The sequence below is a fragment of the Antennarius striatus genome, chromosome 9 (assembly GCF_040054535.1).
Source record: "Antennarius striatus isolate MH-2024 chromosome 9, ASM4005453v1, whole genome shotgun sequence".
Classification (NCBI taxonomy): Eukaryota; Metazoa; Chordata; class Actinopteri; order Lophiiformes; family Antennariidae; genus Antennarius; species Antennarius striatus.
Genome location: NC_090784.1, coordinates 23,250,405 through 23,263,661, shown reverse-complemented (window position 1 = coordinate 23,263,661; position 13,257 = coordinate 23,250,405). Strand labels below are relative to the sequence as shown.

The 13,257-nt window shown below is 47.3% G+C and overlaps 2 protein-coding genes across 14 annotated transcripts; both read right to left on the bottom strand.

The window, feature by feature from the left end:
* Window positions 1–4,445: 4,445 nt before the first annotated feature.
* Window positions 4,446–7,924, bottom strand: arl4aa (ADP-ribosylation factor-like 4aa). Of its 11 annotated transcripts, none has more exons than XM_068324173.1 (3): window positions 7,799–7,839; window positions 5,873–5,958; window positions 4,446–5,799 (listed from the first exon to the last, which is right to left on the bottom strand). In XM_068324173.1, the coding sequence occupies exon 3, from the start codon at window positions 5,693–5,695 to the stop codon at window positions 5,093–5,095; it is 603 nt and encodes a 200-aa protein (XP_068180274.1). In that variant the 5' UTR covers window positions 5,696–5,799; window positions 5,873–5,958; window positions 7,799–7,839; the 3' UTR covers window positions 4,446–5,092. The 11 variants fall into 11 exon arrangements, with proteins under 11 accessions (XP_068180274.1, XP_068180275.1, XP_068180272.1 ...); XM_068324174.1 differs by lacking the exon at window positions 7,799–7,839 and adding an exon at window positions 7,693–7,734; XM_068324171.1 differs by lacking the exon at window positions 7,799–7,839 and adding an exon at window positions 7,108–7,221.
* Window positions 7,925–9,091: 1,167 nt separating this feature from the next.
* c9h7orf78 (chromosome 9 C7orf78 homolog) lies at window positions 9,092–11,018 on the bottom strand. Of its 3 annotated transcripts, none has more exons than XM_068324431.1 (5): window positions 10,935–11,018; window positions 9,906–10,271; window positions 9,714–9,798; window positions 9,450–9,622; window positions 9,092–9,350 (listed from the first exon to the last, which is right to left on the bottom strand). In XM_068324431.1, exons 2-5 carry the CDS (start codon window positions 10,071–10,073, stop codon window positions 9,258–9,260), a joined length of 519 nt encoding a protein of 172 aa, XP_068180532.1. In that variant the 5' UTR covers window positions 10,074–10,271; window positions 10,935–11,018; the 3' UTR covers window positions 9,092–9,257. The 3 variants fall into 3 exon arrangements, with proteins under 3 accessions (XP_068180532.1, XP_068180533.1, XP_068180531.1); XM_068324432.1 differs by lacking the exon at window positions 10,935–11,018 and adding an exon at window positions 10,711–10,889 and having other exon boundaries at window positions 9,906–10,227; XM_068324430.1 differs by lacking the exon at window positions 10,935–11,018 and having other exon boundaries at window positions 9,906–10,646.
* Window positions 11,019–13,257: the final 2,239 nt, after the last annotated feature.

Sequence of the window (13,257 nt, the reverse complement as noted above, 5' to 3'; positions counted from 1 at the left end):
TTAGGCTATCCTACTTTTAAGGGTAAGACATTCTTTGATTTCCAGGTGTTATTTTTTTAATTACAGTACGTAATGGCTTGTCTTGTTTGGAATGTCCTGACTATATTCAGTCCGACTAATTGAATATTTTCCCATAAATGACGTTTGCAAGCAGTTCTCAAGAAGAATGACTCAGCAGGGTGTCAGCACATGTTTTTCTCTAATGAAATCCCACGTACGACCTTGACAGAACTTCCCTCCCTCCTCTGTCCTGCAGACTATCACGAAACACGAAATAAAAACGTCTTTACAGACGTGTGTGACCCGCCTGTGAACCCGATGCAGAGGCTTCTCCGTCTCGGGGCCAAAGCTACTGAGAAGCGTCGATCACACAGGATCTGATTTGAATTTCAATCGTGACGCAGAGGGAAGAGCGTCTAGACTCAACCGCTGTCCTCCATCTTTACTCGCCAAGAGGCTGACGAGTCCAGCGACCTGCGACAGACGCACCCGATCAATCGAGGGCTGAAATGATTGATGCAGTTTTCGTTACCGCATGAATTCCTAATTGGTGCATTTTATTACTGTTGAAGTTTAAAAAATATCTGCAAACCACATCTAACTCTCTAAATCTCGGCTCTTTCATCTATTTTGGGGGATAAAATCTGTCGACTGATGGAAGTCCAGCGAGTCCACATGAATCAGTGTGCAGACAAAAAGCTTTGCAGACCGCGGTTTAAACCCATCGTAATCCTTCACGCCCCAACAAGACCAAAGACAGATTTCACAGGTTTGTGATTCACCATACCCAGACTGGGGGTGGGGGTGGGGGGGCACGGCTGTTTGTGGGCCTGATTTGTGTCTGGCCGTGGGCGTGGAGTCCAAGGTCCAGGGTCACAATGTGAGTGAGAATGAAACGCATTTGCTTATCGTATTGTTTGTGATCCTACGAACTGATACGGAGTTCAGCCGCCGATGGTCCAGGTGTTGACTGGAAGGTGAACGAGTGTTCAACACCACTATGATGATGATGTTACCCAGGATGTTACCCAGAACGTCACTCTGGGAATGATGTGGAGGCTAAAAATGGCCCAGCTCCCCCCCCCAGGGATGGGATATGTGATCCCTAGAGAGTTTGGGGTCCGCTCTGGGGTCACCTCCAGATGGAAATGCCTGGAAAACCTCCGAACTGAGGCGTTCAAACCAATATAGGTGTGGTAATTGCCAGATTTTGTTGCCCAAAGACCCGGAGAACATTTGGAACCAGGGACTTCAGGATAAAACCTGGTTCTTACAACTTCCAAATGCCTCTTAAGGTCGAAATCGATGGAAGGATTACAGATAATTACTGCTGTTGGAGAGAGATTTTGTTTCCTACTTCATCCCGTTTCCTACTCTGGATTATTTGGAGGCAAAATTCCTCATAAATACGGGAAAACAGGTGACTGTAAATACCAGTGGATCCTGATCCACCTTGTGTTTCCTTTCAGACCAGTACAATCGTGAACCGTTCCAGGGGGGTTCATGCGTTCAATTCACCTCCGCCAGCTTTTTTCTCTGCACTAACGAAAACAGGAGTGCACTTCTCCAGCTCCTCAAGCAGTCTCCTCCTCCTCCTCCTAGTCTTCGTCCTCCACCTCCCCCCCTCTCCTTGCAGGTGGCCCCGTTCACTACTTTGAACGAGGCTGCGGCAGGAATTCACATGTAAATAGGCCACTCGCTCTCAATAGACCGGGGAAGAAAAATGAATCCCTTCATGATAACCTTGCACAAAACGCAGGCTAGGACTGATGTTCTGCAGCATCTCCCCCATTTTTAGCACACAATGGGATAAATCTCCACACTCAGCAGAAAAAGAGGAGTCTGGAGGTGGATTTATGGGAATAAAGTCGTGCAGTTCTGCTCAAAAATCAGCGGCGATGCCTTCGGGTGTCTGAGTGCTGAGATTCAAGGTCAGGAAAGGCATTTCTGCCCCTTCTTAAAGCTCTCATTCTGAATTTATTCTCAAACCACAATTAAGTTTTTGATTTTACTTCATCTTCTGGATCAAATTCTCACTGTTCTTCCAGATTAGCATCATGCTATAATTCCACCTTTAGAGAAACGTTTCTGCTTCGTCGGGCTTCGCTGGCGACCCCAACCGGCCATCGAGACAGTCGGACGAGTCCATTCATCACGCATACGACTGAACCCTGTGTGAACAGACTCACCCGACCCGCAAGAGCTTCCAAATGAAGCTTTATTGACAGTTGTTGGCGATCATACGCTGTGATTGGCCAGGGTGGAGCCTGACGGTCAGACTGGACCAAACTGAAAAACCTGTTTGGTTTAGCTGTTATTTAGTTTTTAGAACTTATTCCATTTTTATGAACATTTGGAGGAAAGTGGGCGGGGCTTGTAGCAGATAATTCACGTTTAAGATTTTTTTTTTTGCCAACTTGAAAAACTCCCTAATTAACACCAAAACCACTGAACTGATATCCAGCAGATTGTGTGCGTGTGTGTAGGAGGAGGGGGAAAGGTCAAAGGTCAGCCCAGCCTAACAGACCTGTGGGATTATTCCACCCGGGTGGAGGTATGCAGTCAGCGGCTCCACATTTCCCCCATGAGCACCTGCTTCATGGAGGCGCTTTTAAGAAGCTTAAATTTAAAATTTGAATTGTTTTTTGTTTTTGCATTGATATTTTTTTTTGGGGGGGGGTGCAACCAACTCCTCCATGTGGTTCAACGTTCGATTAAGACCCCAGATTGTTAGGTCAACAATCAAATGAGTCCACTGTATAAAAGAAGATATTTAAGTTTTTAATTAAAATATTTTATCTGCTTCTGAAGTCTGTGACTTGTTTTGGGTGGAAACAATGGCTGAGCCTCATGGGTAATGTAGTTTTTTTTATCATCAAACATTTTGTTCTTACCATGAAACACACACAGACACACAATGCCTGAACATAAAAGCCTGAACCCCCCCCAGGATCAGCTGATGTGACTCCTACGGATGAGCTGCTCCCAACAAAACACACCGGTGCTTCCATTCCGTGCCGGTTGGAGTGTTTTCACGCCGAGGCACGCCATCCGAAGTTAATGGACACCCCCCCCCAGAGGAGAGATTACCTCCCCATCACTGGAGACGTTACCGCTCCAGGACCAGGACGACTTCCTGCGTCGGTTATAGACGACAGATTATGTCGGGCAAAAAAAGCACACTTTCATTCAAGCTGTAATCCCTGGTGGGCGTTTGTTTCACCACATCAAGAGAAACGGCCCGGGAGGAGACGCAGGACAATACGAGCTGATTTCCACACAAACGCGCTGAAAGCTGACACGGCTCGCCGCGGACAGGAAGTGGCCTCAGGAGAAGTGTGGGTTTCTACCTTTGGCCTTTGCGTTTCCTCTCTTGGCAAACAATCAAGGAAAAGCAACCATGAAAACATCGTCCATCAACGTGTGACACCGCCTGACAGCCGGCACTCGGGGTTTAGAACCCGACCGTTAGCCTTTGGTGTCACGACCTGAGCTGCTCGCACTCGTTCTCACGGGGTGGGTTTGGTTTCCAGTCCAGGAAACGTTGAGTCGTTTTCTCCTGAACAGCTGACGCAGGTTTTATTTTAACATTTAAAAACACATTAGCTTTTTCCCCCGTTAGCCCCTAAGCTTGTAGCGAAAGCGTTAGCATCGCGTTTGAGGCAGATGCATCAACTAGAACGTGCGTCATAGAGAAGATCAACAAGAAGTCATGACCTCGGCGTGTTTACCTGCCGCTGTGAAGTTGCATGCTAATGCTTTAGCTTGGGGGCTAACTTAAAGGAACAAAATGTGTAAATAGCATTCTTTTGAATTCATTTTGGCCCTTTGGGCTCCTGTAGAGGATTATGTTTCACCGCCTGTCACAAAAACTTTCCCAACATCAAAACGGACTCATCTGATTAAAAGATTTACGTTAGCATCTTGGGTTCCATACCAAATCAGGACGACGCGTGAAACCGGCGCGAAGGTCACGGTAATGTTATATTTAAATCCAACACACCCCTGAGACGCATCAAGGTCACAAATTAACACATTAAACTGGAACAGGCAGTCGGACCGTCGGGTTATTTTAGCCTCCAGTTGCCGCGCCGGGCCTCTGGGCTCGGCCGCTAATTGTTTCAGAAGAATGAGAGAGCAGACGGCGTTAATGCATCGATACTCCGCCGTGGCTGCGCCGCCGCCCGACCCAGCCTGTCGGACCGGGTTTTGCTTTACATACTGCCCCGACCACATTTTCCACTTCTGAGCTGCGTCGCCTCGCGGTGTTTTTTCGGGACATTCAAATACATCTTTGTAGACGTAGCTGCACCTTCGGGTTTGTTCCTAGAACTGAAGCGCTGTTAGCGATTTAGCTCCTCCGGCGGGGGAAAATTCACACTTGAGCAACTTGTTAAATATGCAATAAAACATCAGACGCAATGATACCCTCCTGGACCAATCAGCATTGCTCTAAATATGTTTTATTCAGCAAAACATAATGCAATCACCTGTCTAACGACAACGTGGAGCGACTACAGTAGCGTCCGTCGCGTTTCCGCACCACCCTACACAAATATCCTCTATTTTAAAATCTGTGGACTTCATACGAAGCGATAATCTAAAGTGCTTTCAAACGGCGAGCAACACGTCGTCTGCAAACAGATTCGAGATGGGGGGGATGATGCATGGAAACGAGGAACAAGTCCAGTGTCAAACACGCTATAATGACAGAAAACAGTGACATCGACTATCGTACGTTCCGTCGCCCCCTTCCGGTTTGATCTCTCGCCGACTAGATGTGGAACCGAATCCTTTATTTTTGGTTCTACTGTCCGGAACAGCCATCACACGTCCGTCAAACATCCAATCGTCCTTCACTTCCTGTCAGCCTCCCAGACCCCAAACCCTCGGTGCGTTTTTAAATCCGCTCTTGATCCACATGTGGAACATCTCTCGTCTTCATACTGTAATCCTTTACGTGTCACTTCCTGATTGGCAGCATCGTCACAAATCTCTTATTTGAACTGATAAAACTCAGCGTACATTGAATCTAGTGGGGGGGAAAGGGGAGGAGAAAATCCTTCGTGTGCGACGGCAGTCGAGTCCGAGTCTATCTCTTCTTCCTCTGCTGCCGTTGCACCTTCCTCCTCTTGAGGATCATGTCGTGTAGTTTCTCCAGACCCTCCCGGAGTCCGTCCCCGATGATGGCGCAGGTCGGCTGCAGGTGCCAGGGGGTCGCCGGGCCCAGTTCCTTCAGCGCCAGGAGCTTCTCGATCTCCGCCAGTCCCAACGCATGCCTCAAGTCCTGTTTGTTGGCCACCACCAGGAGGGGCACCCCCTGGTTCTCGGAGGTTTTGGCGATCTTGTGGAGCTCCGTCTTAGCCTCCTCCATTCGCTCCACGTCCACCGAGTCCACCACGAAGATGATGCCGTCCGTGCACCGCGTGTAGGACTTCCACAGGGGGCGGAGCTTCTCCTGGCCACCCACATCCCAGAAGTGGAAGGTGCCGGTTCCCTGGCCGCCCAGAGACAGCTTGACCTTCTCGGCGTTGAAGCCTTTGGTGGGCACCGTGTTGACGAACTCGTTGAACTGCAGCCGGTACAGGACGGTGGTCTTCCCAGCCGAGTCCAGGCCCAGGATGGCGATGTGGAAGGACTGGAAGAAGGGGATGCCCGAGATGAAGCCGGGTTGCTCTGACAGGCCGTTCCCCATCTTTCCTCACCAGGAGGGGGGGTCGATGAGCCGGGAAAGTCGATCCAGTGGTCCGAGAATAGTCTTCAGAGGTGCCGATAATCCAGAATCAATGCAGCTGTTACCTGAAAGCAGACAGGATGTTATTATGGGCTGATAAAAGCAGTTGGAATGCGAAAACGCAACGAGGAAACTCACTTCCTCGATTTGAAAAACCTCGTCCAATCGCAACCAATTAACAATCCAGGTAAATGTTGTGACTTCAGGCGTTTTCTGGGGTGTACCTGGGAAAATGGGAACGACCGTCATCATGGACATAGATCACAAGACGTGTCCTAAAAATGTGAATTTCTGCTACTGGCTCAAACTGACTCCCTCGTGTCACGTAGCCAATCAGGCAGCACTGTGGGCGGGACTTAGCAAAGGAAAAACATTATAAGACAACATATAAGGAGATAAATAAACCACTGCTTCCGTGTAGGTGGATACAGATGATGAAGGTCGACTAAGAGGCAAGACAGGACGTAGTTTTTACGCAAGTGAAGGAATCGTAAAATCAACAATATGAGTAATAGTTACACAACAATGTTTGCTAACATAATCCACCGTAAGCTGCTGGTGTTACCAGAACACGCAAGGCTGTAGCGGCACAACCCCGAGTTCACAGATTCATGAAAAGGGAGTGTTTTGTTACTCAAGAATCTCCACAGAATTACGCAACAGCTATCCTTACAGATGCGTCACGGCGTTCATCACTATTGCTAATTTTTTTACTTGCGTGTTCCTACAAGAGGATTGTTGGGTCCGAAGTTACGTCACTGCGCTCTAGAGTCGTGGAACGTTAAAGGGTTATTTTAGTAAATGACAACTATAACGCATGAATTAGCACAGATAACAAAGTATTGATATGTTTAGATTGAAAATACGATGATTTTTGGTTGTTTTCTGGTTTTGAAATCACAAATACAAATATTTTCTGGGAAAAGAGAATTAATTTGCATTATAACCAAAACATACGGAGCTGGAATGTTAATTCCACTCAAAAATAAAATCCACAATTGTGGATCACAATCTAAAATATCCAAGAAAAACAATCACAATGCCATTTTAGAAAGAAAAAAACATGTCTTATTTAATGTCTTATTTGAGGATAAATTAATGGATGGCATCTTTCCTTCAGGAGCCTGTTTCCTAGTTTATTCTTGTTTAACACCAACTCTATAATAATATCAATAATATCATTTTAATGGAATTAAAACACACTTGCAGACAACATGAATAACATCTGACTGAGATCCGACATGTCCACGGATTGGAACCAATCCTGTCAGCTCCTGCATTCCCACCTACCAGCCCGACCCATCGGTCTAAATCCGCCGCGACCACCGACGCGTCTCCCTCCGGTTATCCCCGCCGCTTGAGATTCAACTCACGGGGAATTTCCGCCACGTCTCCCCGTAGAACGACGCGGATGAACGCTCCAAGGGGACCAGGGGAACCGTCCGTGTCCGCCGCCTCCGCCTCAGTGAGGCTCCGCCGCGGATGGAACTGCTGTCAGCCCGGGTCCACGCCCAGAGCAGCAAGAGGCGCGCACGCGATTGGTGGACGCACTGCGGGGATCTGCGCGCTGATTGGCTGACACCGCTGTCAATCAAGCATCTGCCCGGGAATCAGAATCACCTGTTGGCTCCGTGTGTCCGTCACACCATCTTACTAAAAACATCGATATCTAACCTGATCGATCAGCTAGCTGATCGGAAGCCACGCGTTTGAAGCAGTTTGAGCATAAAAAGCAACCGAAAATACAAAAGAGGTTCAATTAATTAAAAAAATACGCGTTTGTAACCCAAGCCCCGCCCTCACCGTGTACTTCTACCGTCTAAAGGTATGTAGCAGCAAGTTGCGGATAAATGAGACAAAATGGAGTTCGTGGAACCCAAAAAAAACGTCTAAAAACGATCCACGGGAGTAAATTTACCCCGTGACGCTTCACGTTCACCGTTATAACCGCTACTCACCGATTTACGCGCATTCACGACGTTTTTTCCGCCCCGGGGCGGCGGCTGTGTGAAGCTAGCCGATGCTAGCAGGTGTTAGCAGCGCTACAAGCCGAACGTGGCTCACCGTGGATCGGGCTCGGCTCCTCCGCGGCGTGGCTCCCCGCTTCTGCCCCACTCAGCGTGCGATCCCAGCGGAGGGAGGGCAGGAAGCAGGAACAGCACCGCCCCCCCTCCCTCCGTGCTGTTGTCGTTTGAAATGATTGGTCCAGAGGCAGGAAGAGCCGCACGCGGGGTGTCTGTAAACCCCGCCCCCTGCTCCACCCTCTGTGGGGGAAGGAGGACTAAAATAATGTTTATAAAATAAAATAAAATAATGTTAACAAAATAAAAGAAAAAAAATGAAAAAATTAAAATTACATTCATAAAATAAAAACTAAAATAACGTTTAAAAAATAAAATGACTAACGTTTATAAAATAAAATAGCGTTTTTAAGATCTATAAAGGTAATGGATTGGTTCAAAAACAAAACAGACACCCAATATAAAAAAAAGATTAAATTAATAATTTGATTAATAGTTAATAAAATGACTAAAAAAAAAATTCCTACAGGAATCAATAAAATAAATGAAACCTAAAAAATTGAAAATTAAATTATTCATCAGTTTGATGGTGGTGTGTTGGGAGAGGACATTTTCACGCATACATTAAACCAATCTAACTAATAAAACACGTGAAGTCAGAATGAGCTTGAAGTTTATGAAAATGCATTAAGAACTAAAGAAATAATATGAAAAGTATGGGAAAAACAGCGATTTAACTCTTATCTGACGTTAGGCGTTTGTTTTTACAGTTTGACCTTTGACCTTTTGATGCTTTGACTACTGCAACGCACAGATTTTCTATCAGGAAGCAGAATATTCGTCATGCTGCAAACGCCTTGCGGAACACATGGCGGCCTGTGACTGACATGCAGATCATTTCATATATAGTCTGAGTCACACACACACACACACACACACACACACACACACACACACACACACACACGTGCAGCTCCTTCAGCTGTGGTCTGAACAGGCCTCACATGTTTGTGATTCTTGGAGTGCTGGAGGAACAGCTGTGGGGGGGCTCGGCGACGCGGCGCTGTGATCTCCATGACGCCGCGGTCGCCACGTGTCGGCGGGGTCGAACTCCACGCTGTGTGTGTCACATCGTTTCTTCTTCTGTGGTAATGAGGGGCTTTTTGGTCACATAATCTCGTGACATATTTGAAATCGCATCTGAGATGAAAGAATCTGCTGATACCGCGTGAGATCGGCAGGTCTGCTTTTATAAACTGCTTACTCTCCATCCCTTCATGCAAATTTTCTCAAAAAAATACCCAAAATGCATCTTGAGAGTCTAAATATTCTGTACTGTAATTCTGAACTTTTTATTTGAGGGACATGGATTATTTTCTTGGACAGTAGAACCTTGAGACACGAGTTTAGTCCCTTCCGTGACTGAACTCGTCTCTTAAATAACTTGTATCTCGAGGTTTTTACCGTACAATCACAGACATGTCAGACACTCTCCATCAGATTCAACCACATGTCTTATTTTTCCACATTGGTGACAGTTTCTCCTCCACTCGGTCCAGGAAGGCGTCGTACGCTCCCCTTCTCCTTCTGTGTCTCTGAGAAACAGACATTCAGCGTTGAATCGAGGGATTGATGAACGTTAAAGCTAAAAACGATAAAATATCTGTTGGAATAAAACCATTTCAGCCGCTGACCGTATAGGAGGCTGATTTTGGAGGCCATGGCGACTTGGGCAGGATGAGTCCGGCGTCCCATTGAGGTTCTGGAGGTTTCATGGTGTCCATCCTGGTCTGGGTTCCCCTCAGAACTCTGACCAGTCGTGGTCCTGGTGGTCCGTTGTGGCCTGTCGTGGTCCTGGTGGTCCCAACTAGAAAAAACCCCCAAACATTGCAGTGCCTTTAAAGCTTTTAAAGATGTGGAGAAGCAGGGTTTTATTTGACGCACTTCCATCGACTTACAGAAGTCCAACGTCTTCAATTTCAAATTGATGTTCCCGGGATCTTTGTCGTGTGTGGTGACCACGTCCAGAAGGTCCTGGTCCAGCTGTGGGAGAAAAAGCCAGCATTAAATGTCCTTTTCCTTCTGTTTACTGCCACCTTGTGGCCGTGAAGAGTCCAGCATGTGTTGATGTTTGGTGTCCAGAGACGTACCGGTCTGAAGACGTGCGGTTTCGGGTTCTCGTAGGGAAGAGAAGGGAACTTCCCCATCCGGACAAACCTCAGCTGGGACGCCAGAGCGTCAGGAGGCCTGAAGGTTGTGATGAAGGTGGGGGGGTCTTCTCTCTGGTGGAGTTGGGGTAGAAGCTTCGGCAGACACATTGCCGTCCTGGTCTTTGGTGGAGCCACACCTTTCTGTTGCCCTAGACTCGGAGGAGCCGTCGTAGATTTGTAGAGTCTCAGGGAGAAGTCTGGCGGTTTGACGCTCCACCGGCCGCCGTCACCTCTCACCCTGGGGGGGTCGAACCATTTGCTCCTGGTAGCAGAGAGATGCTGAGCGGAGGAGAACTTGATCTTATCCTCAAAAGAGACAGAAAGTGGAAGCAAACTGTAGGGAGCCATCGTGAGGAAGGAGGTGTTATATAGATAAATAAATCCACATCAACGGACACTTTGTTGGCGTCTAGACACCAACAACACGAGGATTGAATGCATTAAAAGTGCTGCTTGGTAACAAGAGTCTTTTTTCACAATAAGAATGGAGTTGTGAGTCGACGCACCACAAAAACAGGAACTTAGCAACGGCACAAACAACAAAAACTCTGAATCGACAGCAGATTGTGTACATTTAGAGTCTGGACACACCTTATAAATAAAGTTACAGACCCCAGACGTAAAAGACGTTGAAGAAGAGTCAAATAAACGGTGAGAAAAGGAAGCAGTTCAGCAACACGTAAATAAACAGCAAAGGCTTTCATTAAATTCAAGCAGCAAACTGTAAATCCAGACGCGAACAAACCTCAAGATAATTTGTCCCAGATAGAGTCCGTACTTTTAAGTTCGTCGACGTTTTTAGAAATAAAATGAAAGAAACAATAAAAAGACACATAAAAAGGATTAATAAACACAGTAAAATGGAAGATGAAACAGAAACAGAAGACGACAGGAAGAAACTTTCAATTAATCAAAGATGGTGGAAAAGAGTCAAAGCCTTGATTTAAACAGCTGGAATTCTTCACGAACCTCAAGTTAAGTAGTTCCAGATTGTTTACCTGCTTTTTAAGTGTGTTATTTAAAACACATTTAAAAAGGGGGGGGGTGTCATGCACATCAGAAAGACTCCAGAGTTTATTCTCAGGTTTTGAACTGCGTGGAAATGTACAGCTTTCAAAATAAAAGCACTGAGTTGTGATGAGCAACATGCGCTTCCATCATCAAGTCGTTGCTTCACAAAAGTAAAGTTGAGTTTAACAACTTTGAATGACCTCATTAAATTAAGTTGGTTTAGTCCAAGTAATTCTACTGGGATAGGCTCCAGCAACCCCCGTGACCCACGAAAATGAATGAATCAACAAAAGAGTCGAGAACATTGAAAAGTGAAACAAAACTTTAGTCCAGAATATATATGCAGTGGGACACATTGGCAGTGATGTCTGAAGTTGTGATGTCACAGTTGTCCCAGCAGGGGGCAGCATCCCCGAGGTGGAGGAGAGCTGCTTTAACCTTCACGTCTTTACAATGTAAGGTTTACATTAACGTTCAATCTGAGCTGACAGTGAATGAAAACATTCTAGGGAACGTCTCATTGGGGTCCTCCTCCCGTAAACCGGGCCCCGTAATCCGGGCCCCGTAAACCAGGCCCCGCTACAGTCGAGCAGCGTGTCAGAGGTCGTCAGATTTACAGCAGCCGATCTGCGGCGGTTCTGCTTTGTTCTCCCGACCCGGACAGCTGAGACGAGGAAACAGGAAACCGGAGCGGAGCCCGACCAGCCCCACTTTACTGCCCCCGTTAAATCAGGATCTGCCACCATCAGAGGCTCCCACCGACCTCTGACCCCCCCCACACCGCCATGATGCTGGCGACGCTGGAGTTTGTCAGCTCTGACATTCTGGTTGTGGATGAGTTCGACATTGGTCGCTTCCAGTCGGTCATGTGATCTCATTCAGAGGAAATGGGATCAGGACATTCAAGTAAGGGGGCGGGGCAAGATGTTCAGTGAAAGGGGCGGGGCAGGATGTTCAGTGAAAGGGGCGGGGCAGTGGTCAAACCCATGTGACGAAGCCAGGAAGTGATGTTCAGACTAAACTACACTACTGTCTCACCAGGTGCGACTAGACGTCTAGACAGAAGCGGCTGCGGCTAGCAGGTTAGCATGCTAGAGATCTGCTTCACAAACTAGACGTGTTTTGACGTTTCTCCTCGTTCCGTTGCTGGTTTCTACGTCTTGTCTGAAGTTCTCACTAAGTCGGGTCAACTCGAAACAACCGTTAGCAACCCCGTTAGCGCCCCCTGTTGGGCTCCAGTCGCTCTCTGGACCAGACTGAAGAATTGTTGGCATTGTTGGGCGGGGAGCTCAGAGCTCAGTCTGGGTCGGGGTATGTGATGGGGGCTGGGGGTCGGATCCAGGAATAGTTCCTGTCTTGACCCACCAACATGGGGTCGCGTTGGTCCTCCACAGAAACCCTTCAGCGTGGAAACGGATTGGTTTAGAGTTTGTTGTTGTTTATTCTATTTATTTACGTGTTCCACATAAACTTCTCTTTTATGATCACCTGAGGACACATGACTGGGGTCGACGCCTCCTTGTGGGTGGAGCTGGAACAGCTGACTCTCCAGGAAGTGTCGCCGGTCGTTCCGTTCAGGGAAGTAGGTCGTACCTGATGGTTATTCCAGGTCCCCCACACGCCGAAGGTCCAGGAGATTTACGAGGGAGGGGTTCTATCCCTCCTCCGCCTGGGAGTCAAGTAGACGAACATCTCTGGGAGGGAGACACCTCGACTGAAGTCTCCGTCCCTGAATGAATCCACCCAACTTCTTCTCCTCCCTGGAGGACTTTGGGTTTCAGGTCTTCAAACCGACCAATCAGCTCCACTTCCTCGGGTTCCACCAGGGAAACCTCACATCTGCTGGGGGAGAGCGTGAGAACGGAACAGGGGCCGCCTGGAAACGACGTGAATGTGATGTGTGGTTGATCCAAAGGCCCCCGGTTCGGCCCCCGGTTTGGCCCCGGCTGCCTCCCCGAGGAGAGCAGCATGCAGCCATCTGTTAGAACGGTTTGTGGCGACCAATGAAATGGCAGATCAGATGTTAGGGCTCAGATAACAGCTAATTATTCAATAAATCACCCCCCCCCCAAAAAAAAGGCTAAATAAAGGTTCTTGTTGTTTGAACATTCATAAGTGGATTTTTTTTTTTTTTTTTTAAATTCCTGCTTCTTTAACTTCCGGTTCATTCATCCTAGTTACATCATGTACATTTTTATCCAGGTAAACGTGACACCACGTGATCTGTACTGAAACAAACAAACAAAAGCATCGACGTTTAATTTAATTCTCTCTCTTATTG

Coding starts and splice junctions, on each gene's coding strand:
- arl4aa (XM_068324180.1), bottom strand. CDS start 5,695: ATGGGGAACGGCCTGTCAGAGCAACCCGGCTTCATCTCGGGCATCCCC.
- c9h7orf78 (XM_068324430.1), bottom strand. CDS start 10,313: ATGGCTCCCTACAGTTTGCTTCCACTTTCTGTCTCTTTTGAGGATAAG. Junction 9,623..9,713: donor ATTGAAGACGTTGGACTTCT/GTAAGTCGATGG, acceptor GGTTTTTTCTAG/TTGGGACCACCAGGACCACG. Junction 9,351..9,449: donor CAAAATCAGCCTCCTATACG/GTCAGCGGCTGA, acceptor TCTGTTTCTCAG/AGACACAGAAGGAGAAGGGG.